This window comes from Chrysochloris asiatica, unplaced genomic scaffold (assembly GCF_000296735.1).
Source record: "Chrysochloris asiatica unplaced genomic scaffold, ChrAsi1.0 scaffold00010, whole genome shotgun sequence".
Taxonomy (NCBI): domain Eukaryota; kingdom Metazoa; phylum Chordata; class Mammalia; order Afrosoricida; family Chrysochloridae; genus Chrysochloris; species Chrysochloris asiatica.
The window spans coordinates 33,740,367-33,756,729 of NW_006408528.1; the positions used below are offsets into that span (position 1 = coordinate 33,740,367).

Below are 16,363 nucleotides of genomic sequence, written 5' to 3' on the forward strand. Positions count from 1 at the left end.
GAACATTTCAAGATTCTTCCTGAACTACAATACTCTCATTGATAGGACAGTATCCATACCCTTGAAGGAAAAACCAGTTAATACAGGTTTTATTCAAATTTATGTACCAACCACTAATGTCTAAGATAAAGAAACTGAAGATAGATCTTTGCTGAAAGCAGTGAATACCAGAAAGAGGTTTACTTGTGTTTTATTGACTATACAAAGGCATTTGACTATGTGGATCAAAACAAACTATGGAGAACACTACAAAGAACGGTAGTCCCAGAACACTTCATTGTGCTTATGTGGAACCAGTCGTTTGAACAGAAGAGAATATTGAGTGTTTTTAATCTGGAAAGGTGTGTGTCAGTCAAGGTTCTATTCTTTCATCATACTCATTCACTCTGTATTCTGAGAAACCAGACTATATAAAGACTAAATAAAGAACCTGGCATCAAGAGAGGAAGGTTCCTTAACAACCTGCAATATGCAGATGACACAACCTTGCATGACAAAGGGAAGAAGAGTCAGAGCACTTACTAATGAAGATCAAAACCCAAAGCCTTCAGTATAGATAACATGTCAATGTAAAAGAAAACAAAAATCCTTACAACTGGACCAATAAACATCATGATAAATGGGGAAAGGCTGAAACTATCAAGGATTTCATTGTACTTGTATCCACAATCATCATCCACGGAAACAGCAGTCAAGAAATCAAATGACATAGTGCACTGTGTAAATTTTTACAAAAAAATCTCTAGAGTGTTACACAACAAAGGTATCGCTTTGAGGACAAAGGTACACCTGACCCAAGTCACGATGTTTTCAATCACCTCATATACATGAACACCTAATACGGAAGACTGGAGAGGAATTGATGCATTTGAATTGTGGTGTTGCCAAAGAATATTGAAAGTATCATGGACTGCCAGAAGAAAACCAAATCTGTCTTGGAATAAGTACAGCCAGAATGCTCCTTAGAAGGGAGGATGGTTAAGACTTCACACCTCACCTACTTTGGACCTGTAGCAGGACATTATGCTTGGTAAAGTGGGCAGTGAAAAGAGGAGGGTCCTCAATGACATGGATTGACACAGTGGCTGCAGCAACGGGATCACAAGTAGTGAGGATTGTACAGGATAAGTCAGTGTTTTGGTGTGCTTTATACAATACTGCTATGAGTTGGGACCAGAGTCCTGGTGTGGCACTGTGGGTTAATGTGCTGGACTGCAATGTCAGATTGAACCACAAGGTTGATGGTTCAAACTCAACAGCCGCTACTTGGAAACCCTATACAGAGTCACTGGGTTGGAACTGACTCAACAGCACTTCTAAAAATCAGCCACTGAAAACCTTATGAATCACAGTTCTACTATGACACACATGGCACTCCCCCAAGTCAAAAATGACGAGATGGCAATGGTTTTAGTATCATTGCTTTGAATTTTGTTATTGGTGCCTTTTCTCACACTGACTGTTGTTGTTAAGTGCTGTTAAGTCAGTTCCAACTCATAGTGACCCTGTATAGGGCTTCTAAGGAACAGGTGGTTGGTTTGAATCACCAACTTTACTATTAACAGTCAATGCTTACCCTCTAGTGCCCACCAAAATGCCACACAAACAGTGTAGCATCATTACATTTTTTGTCTTAGGGCAGGATTAAAAGTTTTATCCTAATATTTTTGCTTTATTATGTTTAAAATTCTAACTTCTTATATTAGGTAGGGTTCTGGCTTTGTCAAACAGACTACTAGTTTTCCCAGCATTAATCAATAGACATTTCTTCCTTTAATCCCCATTTCATAAATTAAGTTCCCAACACACTTAGATCTATTTCCAGATGTTAGCCTAGTTCAATAATCATTTGTAATTCATAGTAAATTTTAATATCTATTAGCAAAAACTCACTTATATCCAGAACATATTATGGCTACCCATTTCTTTAAATCTTATTTTATATCCTCCATGTTTTTTGTTTTTAAAGACAGGCAGTCCCAGTTTACAAATGAGATCCATTCTTAACTGTGTTTTTAAGATTTTGGGGGAAAGGAGGACCAGGTGCATAAGGTTCTTACTTAGCCTTACTTTATTGGAAGCCCTAGGTATACAGATGGTTAAGCACTAGGGTGTGTGATAATTAAGGTTTTGTATAATTTGACTGAGCCAGGATTCTGTTTTACCAGGTAAGATGTAGTAATATCCCATGATAAGACCTGTTAAGAGCAGCCAATCAATTGAAAGGAACTTTCCTCGGGGGTGTGGGCTACATCCAATATATTGGGCACTTGGAAAAAGATTTCTTGCTTTTCTGCTGTGAATGGATTCTGCATATGGCTTGTCATCCAACCTCAGGTTCTTTGGACTTGAGCCAGTGGCCTGCTCTATTGTTTACAGATCCTAGGAGTTGTCACCAGCAAGCCATCTTAACCTGCAAGACATCCTTGCCTGCCATCTGACCTGATCTCCTGCTGATCCTAGCATATATCAGCAGCGACCTGCCTGCCTGTGGTCTGAGTCAGGAGCCTCCAGGCTGACATCCGATCAATGGACTCTAGAACTTTGAGAGCCATTTCCTTGATATAAACCTCTCTTTATAGATTGTTTTGATCGCACCATCGTATTTGGTAGTTTTGCTGGATAGACGATTCTTGGTTGACAGTTTTTTTCTTGCAGGGTTTTGTATACGTCTCCCCATTGCCTTCTAGCTTGCATGGTTTATTCTGAATAGTCAGAGCTTAATCTAATTTGCTTGCCTTTATAAGTTATATTTCTCTTGTCCCTGTCTACTTTTAGTATTCTTTCCTTGTCTTTGATTTTGGAAAGCTTGATTATTATATGTCTTAGAGACTTTCTTTTGGGGTCTGTCCTTCCTGGGGTACGTTGGGCTTCTTGAATGTTTATCTTCTCATCTTTCAAGATGTTAGGGAAATTTTCTTCCAGAAGCTCTTCAACTATCTCCTCTGTGGACTTCTTTGATTCTTCTTGTTCCGGAATGCTAATAATTCTTACATTATTCCTCTTCATGTTATCCAGCATGAATCTTGGACTCTCTTCAGATTGTTTTATCCTTTTAGATGCTTGCTCTTTTATCTTGGCAATATTTAGAGATTTGTCTTCCATTTCGCTAGTTCTGGCTTCCATCTCTTCTAGTCTGCTCTTTTTCCCTTTCAGCCTATTGTCCATTTCCGATATCTTAATCACTTGGACATCTTTTTGCAGGTTTTGAATTGTTTCCAGTGCCGTGTCAATCCTATTTGATTGTTCCTGGAGTACTTTCCTTACTTCTTCCTTATTTTCCTCGACCCATTTTTGGAGTATTTGAATTTGTTTCCATATCATTCTTCTGAATTCCCTCTCAGGCATATCCAGAACCCGCTCGTCCTCCTCTATAAGGCCTTTGTCTGTCTCCAGCTCATCTGCATCAGCTGCTCTCTTCTGCTTTTGGATGTGTTTCGATAATGTTGATTGTTTCTTATTGGTCATGGTTATTATTATTTCATTATAATTATTATTAATATGATCAACATATAGGCTTCCCTTATTGTCTGTAATGCACAGCAGGTGTTGTTAGGTCTTATCTAAGTGGTGGAGTATTATGGTGTATGCTTATAGCTTGGCTACATGGCCACGATTGCTGCTGCTTCTTAGGTGAGGTAGGGAGGAAAAGCTCCCACCTCCAGGAAAGATGTGTGATCAAAAGGACCAAAAGCAGAAGTAATATAAATGCATAGGCAGAAATCACCACTTTGGAGCAGAGATGAGGCTTTGGTCAACTCTTCCGTGCTTATATCAGCAGTGTGTGTACACATAGAAGCCTCCAGTAGGGGTGGGGGTGACCACTCTTTCAGGTCTCTCCTCTAGCCACTGCCATATAAGTGGGCAGATATATATATCGGGGAGTTAATGGGAGAAAGACTGACCGCTGTTTTTGCCTTTGATCGTAAGTTATCTGCCTGTGCTCTGCGCCGATCTTGGGATGGTTGAGACCTGTTCTGTTGGGGTTTTATAGATTGCCTTGAGTATGTCCTGCCCAGTGAATTCAGGCAGCCGCCCAGCCACGGGTTGCCAAATTGATGGCTGGGGATTTTAGCTGGAAGATCCACACTGCTACCTGAGCAGGGTGGCTTCCGATTTGTGGCGGCCAGGTGACATAAAAAAGTCGCTGTCTCTCTCCCTCTTTCTGTGCTGTAGGTAAGCTGTCTTGTCTGATGTCTGTGCTGAGATCTTAAGTTGGGGCACAGAGATTCTGAGGGGTTGGTTTATGTCGCTTCTTGCAGTTTTGTCCGTTTAGGGTTTTTTTTTTTTTTTTTTTTGCTGGAAACGTTGCTTTCTGAACAGGCTGGCTTCAGCCCCACTCTCCAAGCTTTTCAGGGGCGGGGTGGTAGCCGGGGCTCCCGCTGGACCATGGGCAAGAGTTTTTAAGATGATAGCTGTTCCTCAGTATTGTGATTTTTCAAAAATGCGAGTTCAGGAGATTGAAGCACTAGGTCTTATGATAGTTCGAAGGCTGTAGGTTTGCTATATGAAAGTTTCCTTCATGAGATCCCCCTCCCTTCTCACCAGAGCTCTTCCTACCTGACTGCTGTCTGCAGCCTGGTTCTTTATAGATTGTTAAGTGCTGTTGAGTCAGTTCAGACACAAAGCAAAGCTGTATAGGGTTTCCTAGGAGCAGGTGGTGAGTTTGAAACACCGACCTTGCAGTTCAAACCGACTTTGCAATCTAGCTCATTAACCAACAGTGCCACACCAAAATGCTTCTTTATATATACATATATAAATTTCACTGATTTTGCTTTTCTAAGACAAGGTACTAAAAGATCAGCAATTTGAACCCACCAGCAGCTCTGCAGGAGAAATACGAAGCTGTCTGATTCCATAAAGACATATAGCCTTGGAAACTCTATTGGCAGTTTTACGCTGTCTTATAGGGTCCTGGTGTGGTGTAGGATAAAAAAAAAAACAAAACTGCAAAGTCAGCAGTTCAAACCCGCAGCTGCTCCTGGGAAACTATACAGGGTCACTGAGCTGGAACTGATTCCACAGCACACAATAACAAACACTATGAATAAGATGGACTTGACAGCAGTGAAGGTGACTGTAATGAAGAATTTGCTGTGAGTAGGGGTTGGTTCAACTGTTTCAAGGTGAGGACAAAATTACAAAACATAAAAGGGCAAGTAGAAGCTTTCCTTAAGTAGGACATTCATAACCCGGGAATGCCTGTACAGATTCCAAATACCGTTAAATTTATTCTTATATAGTTTATAATTTGTCACTGTTGTGAATATTTTTCCACCCCTAACTACAATTTTGAGTCCTGTTAGGGCACTGCACGTTAATGTCCTGGACTACAAGGTTGACGGTTCAAGCTCACCCTATGCTTCTTGGAAACCCTGTGCAGGGACGCTAGAAGTCAGGACCGACTCGATGGCAATTAACAACAACTACTACAACTTATTATTTTTCTATATTTCTAATGTTTTATTCATAGTTGCAGTTTTATACAAAATTTTACCTGCATATATAGCCACCTTTGAATTTTCATTCCAATTATGCTCTGTTGTTTTTAAGTGCTGTAGAGTTGGTTCCAAATCACAGTGACCCTGTATTTCTAAGTAGCAGCTGGTAAGTTTGCATTGCTGACCTTGTGATTCAAACAAACCTTATAGTACAGTGCTTATCATATAGCGTCACACCAGGACTCCAATTGTATGCTAAACTTTCTTTATTCCTCCAATTTTCAACACATACACAGGTACTAATATAAAAGCACCCATTCCCAGTGTGCTGCAGTAAACTATCTAATAGCTCTTCTAGCTGGAGTAGGTAACTCCTACCAAAGTCTGCCTTTGGATCTGGGTAAGAGAAAGTGAGTGAAGACACTGACTGACAGGTTAACATGATTCAGCTGTGGATGTTAACAGAGTTTATTCTAACTGTAAAACTTAGAACTCTAGCACAGGTATAAAATGAAGCATCTCAAAAGAGAGAGAGAGTGAGAGTGAGTTTGAGTGTATGTGTGTGTGCTATATGTGTGTGGGGGGGGGGGGGGCGGGGGCGATATCTTACAACCATCAAAGAAGAGCCAGGAATGGAGAAGGTCTTTTAGATCCACAAAACAGAGAGTGAGTGTCCCAGCTCACAGAACAAGTAACGCTAAATGTCTTTGGGCATGAGGTTTATTTGTTGAGTGGGGTGCCTCTAGACACTAAGTGGGGGAGCTAGGTTTGCTGAGAGCTGGATGTTTTCAGGTTGAGGCTTATGCTTATGACAAAGTGTTATGTCTTGTGGACATGCATCAGCAATTGACTGGAACAATTGTGCCCTGAGCATTTTCTGATCCTGTATTGTAACCTGTTAAGTCCCCTAATAAACCCCATAACTGTGAGTATGGTATCTGAGTTCTGTGTGGCCACAGCAACAAATTATTGAACTTAGCTGAATAGAGGGGGCTGTGGGAAGATGGTTTGGTGTCACTTATTTTTGTACCAAAGTAATAAAAATTTGTATGCAGCGTACCTTTTCCTTTTGAAAGGTGACTTTGGCATATCAGCCACAGGGATCATTTGTTCTCCTGGCCGTACCCACATAATGGGACCATCATCACTGTCTTTTCGATTCTCCAATTTCAAGCTAGATAGTGTCCCCCATGGCAGTGTACACTAGAAATAAACAATTACATAGACATCAATTATTTTCTAAATCTATCTTTAAACACATTCAAGAATATTATCCCCTCACACATGCTCATATATGCCTTTGCTGTTATATATTTGAAATATTTACATCAAATACACATATATATTCACATATTTTCCTTTAGATATTTCTATTTCTAACATACCTAGAGAATAACTACACTTGGATGTTTCCTGACTCCTGCCCATTTCCTAACTTCTACTAGTTGAATGGTTGTGGTGTAGTTAATTGCTTTATATTGTCTTTCTAATCATAGTCCTCCATTTTATGATACACTATCAATTATATTTTCTATGCCTATGGTTACCATCCCATTTTGGAGTTGTCTGTTATGTTAAGGTAGTAAATTTCTTAAGTCCCTGCCTTACTAGAGGGTGAAACAAAGTTACTATCCTTAGTTTCTTGGGAGGGAGGGGTAACCTGCAAATTACCCAGCATCTTTGAGATCTGTGTTAAAACAAGAAGTAACTTTCTGTTTTAAGATGTTACCTATTAGTCAAACCACCCACTTCCTGATTAATTAAGAAAAGCAGATAGCCAGGGTTGCAAAACTGGTCTAGGCGCTTTGAGGTAATGACCAATGTGTCCTCTACCTGTTCTTTGGATGTCATGAGGCTGAAAACAAACTTCCACCAACCCCCTGGACACTGGCAAAACTTTGTGACTCCCTTTCTAATTAAAGATAAGCAGAAGACTAGCTCTTATGCTCAACAATCCTGAAAAATGAACACCAATGTGGCACCAGTTACGGTCTTAAAAGACCCTGAACTAGGACTTGCGGAATCATCCTGGTGATGTGAGCCTTGGAGCACTCCTTTGCTTGGCCAACAAAGTGACACCTACTTCTTTCATTTTCAGCCTGTTTATGTCTCTGTAGGTGTGTTGAGCAATACTCTGGCAAGGTTTGCTCTCTTACTCTGGGTTCCATTTCTGTCTGACCACTGGTTCTTGAGATTTGAATCATGTTGCCTGTCACCTGATCTTCCAATTTAACATTAGTAAGAATTCTCCAGATTGATATGTGAACTACAAATTTAGAACTTGCCAACCTCCACAGCCATTCATTGATGGTTTTTGAGTTCTGAGAGATGTTGCAGCGAACTGCAGAACACTGAGGAGGAGACTACTGAGAGAGGTGTGATGACTGACATCAGAGACGATGGAATGATATGAGCATTTTAGAAAAGTTTGGACATTTGGGACATCCTTGACCTCCACACCTCATTCTTCTACAAGAAATTATTCATGCAATGGAATCACTTGATTCATTGTTTGTTATTCTTCCTTCTACCAAATATATGATCTTACGAAGTTAATAAACTGACAAAACAAGCAAGCAGTTCCCATAAGAAACTATAAAAATAAACAAATACGTGTTTAAAAGCAAAAAAAAAAAAAAACACATCTGAGAATCACTGACATATAATCATAAAAATGGTATTAAATACATCCTGCATACCTTGGAAAAACAGCAGAATTGTCAAAATAAATTTTTGTAGCAAGAACACTTACCTCATTTGCATTTAGAATGAAAAACTGAAAACATTACTATTTATAATAGGAAGAAAAATTTTGAAGGAATGAAAACAAAAATGGACAGAAAAGAAAAAAAAGATACACATATTGGTGAATAATCACGCAAACAAAAGTGAATAAAGAAGATCAACAGATTATACTATCAATATCAGAAATCAACTGACCTTGTCACATTTTGCTGCTTACTTGGATGCTAATAAATTTCAGTATAGATTTACGGTGAACTTTATACTACTGATTAAACAATGAATCTAATTATATAGCTCAGAAGTTTCTCTCTTACTGAAACAGTCCCAGCAGTCCAAGAGGAAACAATTTCTTTAAGGCAAAGACTGTTGTTGCAAAACAAAGCAAGACAAAAAACAAACAATTCTGGCTATACCTTACTGAATGCATCTTAGATTCTGGAAGGGTCTTAAAACTACCAAGGCTATGTGCCTTATTTTGGGGCGGTGAAGAAACTGAGACACAGAAAAAGTAAAGTTTGCCTATATAGCTAGATAAAGCCATGACTGATATACAGATGTACAATTCCCCAGGCTAATTTTCCTTCCTGTATTTCTTAAATTCCTTGGTACCGAGTTTATAAAGATCTAATAAACAGATGAAGCTAAATTACATAAAGTGGCAGTAACAGTCCTTTCCTTATCATTAGAACTTGAAAGGTTACAAGCATACACTATACAAGAATGACTTGCTTTCCCATCCCTTCCTTTCCTTCTCAATTCAAATGAAATCAAAACATGTTCAGATCCTGAAATAGCCATCATGCCTATCACCTGTAACATGCAAGTAAAATCTACAATTTTAACTGCTGATAGCTTTCCCTTACTTTTAAAAAGGGTGAATCTTGCAACATGTCAAGGAACTCAGGGAAGTAATCTCCCACTTCTTCATCAACTGCTCCCACCAAGCTGATCTGTCTCATTGGGCCAGCTCTGTAAGTACCATGAGAATATGTTCTTTTTACCTAAAATATAAAGATTTAGTTGAAAGTTACACATTAAAAAAAAAATCATTGTATAGCACTCAATTATATTGCTTCAGAATATTAGCATATAATGTGAGGCAAGCACACAAAACGAAAGAAACCTTTATTAACTAACAATCACGTTAAAACATTACACAAGTTTGCATTAAGGAAATCATCTTATTTTCTCTATTTATTCCTATACTGCTTTTTAAAATGTCGATAAACAGCATATTTAAAGACAACTAAATATAACATCTAGAATACAAAAGGGGTTCAAAAAGTTCATGGAAAAACAGAATTAAAAGTTTCAAAAAATTCCAGGAATTTTTGGACGACCTATAATACAAGTTACATTATCTGAACTATAATCTGATTAAATTTTTTTTAAAAAGTTGTTATATTTGAATTTTTCTAAAGCAATAGTTTATATCTTTTCATCATATTTTTTCAAAGTAAATCTTCTGAAAGATGTTTAATCAACACCCTAACAATGGTTTGTGTGCGTAAAAAGCGAACAGGATGAACTTCCCTTCTAGATCTTTTTGTTGTTAGGTTCTGACCTGTATAGGGTTTCTGAGGAGCACCTGGTGAGTCTGAACTGTCAACCTTGTGTTTAGCAGTCCAGAAGGGCTTGGTTTATATTGTTATGATTAACAAGTAGACAGAGTCCTGGTAGGATAAGCACTGGACCACAACGTCGTTTAAATCACAAGATCGGTGGTTCAGAACTCACCTGGCTCCTCCTTGGAAACCATATACAGGGTTGCTCTGAGTCAGAACTGACTTGATAGCACTTAACAACAACACAACAAATAGACAGAGAATCAGTAACCTTAAGTCCCAAATCTACCTTTACTACCTACCACCTATCAGCCCTTCAAAAATCACTTAAACATCTTGAGCTTTAGAGTTTTCTTAATGCAGATGCCTTTACCTCAGATTGCTGAAGAAAATGTTAATAACTACATGAAGCCACTTGCTACAGTATGAACAAGTGGCATCTAAGTGTCAGTCAAAATAAAGCAGCCCATTTCCCAAGAGTCCTACCTGGACTTTCATAATACATTTAAATCCTAACAAATAAAGCTGTTATTTTCTTATACTAACAGTTGTAACAAGTGTCTTGTTTTAAGCAAAACAACCTCCTTTCATAAACTTCAAGCAACAGTCTAATAATCTTTTACAGTGGATTAGCCTTTGCAGCTATTTAAACATGATTTTTTTTCTCCCTCTCCTATGTCTATTTTGGATTAAGAAGAGGCTGGGTCTTTTGATGATTTATTTCTAAGAGTAGGTCCATTAAAATTTATAAATATTTCAAAGGATGTTGTGAAGATCATAACTTTAACGAGTAAAGCAATATGTTGTTGTTAAGTACTGTTGAGTAGGTTACGACCCATACTGACCCCGTATAGGGTTTTGGAGGAGCATCTATCTGGAGAGCTTGAATGGCCAATCTTGCGGTTCAAACCGACTTTGCAATTGAACACATTAACCCAAATTTAAGAAGCCCAGTGGCTAAGTGGACTGCTAACTACAAGGTCAGCAGTTCAAACTCACCAAGCACTTTGCAGGAGAAAGATGAGATGTTCTGCTTCCATAAAGACTTACAGACTTGGAAATCCTATACAGGGTCACTATAAGTCAGAATTGCCAAGATGGTAGTAGGTTTGTTTTTGATTTGGTTTATTTAAATTTAGGGAGACCTAGATTGTTCGTGTCCTAGATTGCCTTATTTATACAGCAAATCCTGTACCCCAGGCAAACCAGGGTGGCTAATTTTTTCACAATGAATACAGACTTTAGGATATATTCATATCACAAGTCAAATCCCCACAATAGAAACTGGTGGTGTCCGTGGGTGACACAAATAGTAAGCTCTAGACTACTGACCGGATTCTGGTGTGGCATTGTGGATCAGCACTGAACTGCGAAATGGACAAGGTCATCAGTTCAAACCCACAGCTGCTCCTTGGAAACCCCATACAGGGTTGCTATTAGTCGGAATCGACTAAACAGCACTCAACAACAGACCACTAAGCTAAAGGCTGGCAGTTTGAACCTCCTCAGATGAAGACTCTTGGGAAGAAAGGCCTGGTGATCTGCTTCCCGAGGTCACAGTCTTGAAAACGCTATGGAGTATACTTTTACTCTACACATGGGGTCACCTTGAGCCAGAATCGACTTGACTATAAAACATTTTTTGCTTTTTTTATAGTATCATCATGTAACAACAGACCCATACCCAACCCATTTATTCTCAGAAACACAACAATAAAAATTCTAAGGTACAACAGAGTAATTTGACTAAGACATTAGAGATATTTTATTTTTATTTTCTCATATGATAAAAAACCCAAACAAGTCAAGACGTTGATTCCCACTCATACAGACCCACGTGTTACAGAAAAAGAACTGTTTGTGACTGTAATCTTTACATAGGCTGATCTCACCAAGACTGTGCTCCACAGTGCCAATGGGTGGATCCAAACTGCCCGTCTTTAGGTCAGTAGCACTACCCAAGGACTGTAAAAGTATCATTAAGTAACAAATTATCTATGCCCAAGCTACATATTTCCAGAAACATGAAAATACAAATTCTGTTTAACACAACAGTATGACTTTATTCACTGCTATTAAATCAATTCTGATTCCTAGTGACCCTACAAGATGGAACATAACTGCTTCATCGGGTTTCTGAGGATGTCAATCTTTATACCAGCTGACTGCCTCATCTTTCTCTCTGTGGAACATCTGGTGGGTTTAAACTGCTAATCTTTTGGATAGCAGCTCAACACTTAACCAACTTCTTCACCAAGATATTAAGAGAATATTGTTTTTTATTTTTTTATTATAATTACCAGCAACCCAAAGCCAAACCCATTGTCATAATGTCAATTTCAGCTCATAGCAACCCTTCAGACCCTATAGGGCAGACTATAACTGCCCCATAAATTTCCAAATACTTATCTTTACAGAAACATTTTATCACATCTTTCTCTTATGGAATGGCTAGTAGGTTTGAACCATCAACCTTTTGGTTAGCAGCAGAGTGCTTTAACCACTGCAACTGGCAGGGATTGCTTACAGTTAGCAAAACTGTTTAATGATACATTAATCCTTTGATGTGTTAATTTACCAAAATGTTAAGCTTACATTTTCATGACCTGTCATAAACTCACTCCTTAGAACTATAAGACACTTCCCCAAGCCCCAAATTATATCACATGCTCTTGATGAGTTTAAAGGCACTAACAACCCACAACAAGACAACCAGTTATCACTACACTTTCTGTTATGAGGACTAACAAAGGTATCTAATCATTCTAAAGCTAATGACTGAGCTTGTGATCTCAATTTTGCATCTGTACATAGTCATCTGAGCTCTGAGACTCCATGGCCATTAAAATCATAACAGATTTTATTCAATGAATTAAAGTGAAGTAAAACAACATACATGGAAAAAACACATTTCAAAGTGCTTCGAAAAAGTCAAATCAGGACAGATTCTTTCTACTTCATACAAATAATGGAAATTTTCTATGCCTCAATCATTTTCTTATTGAAATCAGTTGTGTATGTGAATCACTAACCAGTTCTAGCAAAGTCAGAATCAAATCAGTCCTTGCCATGTGGCTCAGTCCACTCACTCTACTACATTGCAGGGTCAATAAAACCCAGGAAATCATTTGGCAGTTCACCAAGGAAGAATTTTCAGTGAGTGAATTCTTATGAAAAAAACTATGAACAACTCAATTTGTGATCTCTTTCATGAAAATGGGTTCTGTGAATATACTTTTAAATTTTAAAGCAAACATCAAATGGATTGGTGATTCACAGAACTTTCTTCCTAAGAAAGTATGTACAAGAATTAAATATACACGCATGCAAAAGACAAACCAAAAGAGAATTAAGGTGAATGTTAATAAAGACTTTTGGTCAGATAAAAATCTACTGTGAGAAAAGTATAACTCGGAAATTATAATAGCAGTCAGTTTTTCTAGTAGGTAAAATTACATCAATCTTTGTTGTGTTAAGTGCCATCAAGTCGGTTCCCGACTCAGAATGACCCTGTATTTAAATCTTCTGAAGAGCAGAAAGCCTCATCTTTCTTCCTTGGAGGAGCTGATGGGTTCAAACCATGGACCTCATAATTCGCAATCCAGTATATATTGTATGGAGCCACTACACTCCCAAAGTCAGACTATAGTACATATGAATGTATTTTTTTCTAATAACTCAAAGTTTTAAAAATTCAATTTGATGCAGCTTTTGCTACATGGTTCAGACAACTGCTTTCTGTTTACAAAAGAAATTACTGTAACAAATTAACTACAGAGAAGAGAATGGATAAATTTTAATAGTCAGAAAACCATAACTAACAGTTGTTGTTGTGTCGTTGAGTAAATGCCGACCCATAGTGACCCCTGTATAGGGTTTCCAAGTACTATAAATTTAACATCCAGTACTTTTAGCGCAAAGGAGCTCTGGTAGTGTAGTGGTTACGAATCTGGCTGCTAACCTCAAGGTTCGCAGTTTGAAACTACCAGAGGTTCCGCAGGAGAAAGATGAGGTTTTCTGCTCCCGTAAAGATTTACAGCCTCGAAAACTCTTTCAGGGTCCCTATGAGTCGGAACCGACTACATGGTAGTTAATAACAATCTTAGTGAAAACTTTATGTTTAAATATTGATTACAAACATGTATCACTGAGGAACTAAAGAACAAGAGACAGTATGCATTTTGACTTCTTAGAGTGGTTCTGTTAAAATTCACAAACATTTCAAAGGGTTTTAGGGAGAAACAAAATTAAGAATAAATTGAAGAATGAATGTAGACTCTACTCATTGAACTGTATTGTCTTTTTATTTTTTTGAACTATATTCTTAAATATCCTATTCAAATCCTCATATTTAGTCCTTTCCATCTAATGGCAAAGCTCATACAAAAAACAATTACAAGAAAAATTCACTTACATGAATAATTTGCTGTAAGTACAGGTTTCAAAATTTGCTAAAACTGTAGATTTTATCTGCCCATTATTAAAAGCAAAGAAATTCTACTAGAAAATATGGAATTTAAAAAAATTCGGTATACTTTAGCTGTCTTATTTTAAATGAAACAGTTGTTGTTAAGTGCCGTTGAGTCAATTCCGACCCATAATGACCCTGTATATGGTTTCCAAGGAGCAGCTGGTGAGCTTGAACTACCAACCTTGCAGTTCAAATGACTTTGCAGTCTGATGCATTAGCACACAGCACCACACCAGGACTCCAAATGAAACAGTAACATCCCTGAAAAACATTTGTTCTCTAAATACTAAATATAATATTGATAACCCAATAGGATGAATATGTTGTTGTTGTTGTTATTAAGTGCCATTGAGTCGGTTCAGACCCATAGTGACCCTATATTGGGTTTCCAAGGAGTGGCTGGTGAGCTTGAACCTCATGGTTCAAACCGACTTTGCAACTCAGTGCATTAACCCACAGTGCAACACCAAGACTCCAGGATGAATGTAAATATCCTTAAATTTAAAGATAAAGTTTGAAAATTAAACTGAACTTATCAAAATTTTATACTTAGAAAAGTAATCTGAATTTTAAAACATACTTTAATATAACCTAATTATAAACCACGTGGTATATCTTTCTGGCTTAATAACCCAGTATTTCAAGCTCATACAAAATCAGACACAACAATTAACAATGTTTTAAAATATGGCAAATTACATATAACAATGTGTTCAAATTAAAAAAATGAATGAAATCTACAGATGACACTTAAATTATTAAACAAAAATACAAGAAAAAAATCCATGTGCTTTTTACATGTATTTTAATGTAAATGTTACTTGATTTTGGTGGCATTGATTTTATTACAATGCTGTATAGCCAATCCCAAAATTCACTTATTTTGCAGAATAAAAGTAAGCCTATGATAATATCATAGGAAAATAAAGCCTCAATTCTCCAAAAATCATTTATCCAATTTCAACTAACCATGACTCAAGGGGGTAGGGAAGTTATGGACTGGAAAAATTTCTGAACAGCCACAAAGACCATGACTCATAAAAAGATCCTCTTCCCATATACGAGGGGGCTTCTGAAAGTTTCTGGGGAAATGGAATTAAAAGATAATGGAATTTTCCCATGAACTTTAAAAGTCATCTTTGTATGTTTTTTCATTAGGCACAATTTTAACTCATCTCCAGGATCATAAAACCTCTAAAATAAATTCTTAAAAGGAACAATTTAGAAGGGGAAGGAGAGTCAACAGGCAAGCACAGACATAGCTCCCCAAGGGCATCATCATGAGAAGTATAACATAAGACAAACCTGAACTGAAATTACAGGGTTAAATAATGTTGCATGTACTCAGTTAAAGAGGATCTCATCACCAAAATTGTGGTACTTAAAACTAACTAAATGCACCCATCATCTAGAAAAATCACTTATCTGGAAAGCCTCACATTCTGAAGACACTGGATGTGAAATTATTATACTTGCTTCTACTCACTTCAGTAAGAATTAATCAAGCTATCAATTTTCTTATACAGTTAAACAATTAATCTAAAAAAAAATGAAAACATGTCACCACTTAAAAACAGATTACTCTTCTTAAAAGAAAAATGCAAGGATTACACATCTCTTCTCAATTTAGGCATAGAACTGTCAAAAAGAACACAATAAAAGATACCAAAGATATTTACTCAAATACTTGGATTTGTAAATGCTTACATTTTAAAATAGTGCCTTTTAGAACAGATGTAATCTGTTTTTAAGCTAAATACCCTTCCTACATGCCCACCACCCAGGAAAATCACTACCATCATGGCTGCATTTGCACTTCTCCCCTCATATATTCTCTAGAAGTGTATGAAGGGAATGAAAAGAGTAGATTTTAGGAGGCTTATAAAGCCTGCACTGATGCCAGTAAGTATCAGTAACTATGAAAATTTGGGTAACAGAAAATTAATTATTCAATTATACTTAAATTAAGGTCCTACTCATTATTCTTCATTTAAAGTAACCTTAAAAAAAAACACAAAAAAACTATGAAGGAGGGCAGGCCTTGGAGATACCTGAGAAAGAATTCAGAAAAATGATTATAAAATGTCTCAAAACACTTTACAATGGAGTTAAGAAAAATAAGGAAGAAGTCAGAAAAG

At 37.3% G+C, this 16,363-nt stretch overlaps 1 protein-coding gene across 1 annotated transcript in view; it reads right to left on the reverse strand.

Annotated features, from left to right (window-relative positions):
• Positions 1 to 16,363, reverse strand: part of RSBN1L (round spermatid basic protein 1-like) — a 105,329-nt gene that overhangs the window by 23,274 nt on the left and 65,692 nt on the right. The window contains exons 4-5 of the mRNA XM_006834358.1: positions 9,053 to 9,190; positions 6,505 to 6,647 (exon numbers count right to left, since the gene is read on the reverse strand). Of these exons, the coding sequence (XP_006834421.1) occupies positions 6,505 to 6,647; positions 9,053 to 9,190 (281 nt within the window). The remainder of the gene's footprint in view (positions 1 to 6,504; positions 6,648 to 9,052; positions 9,191 to 16,363) is intronic.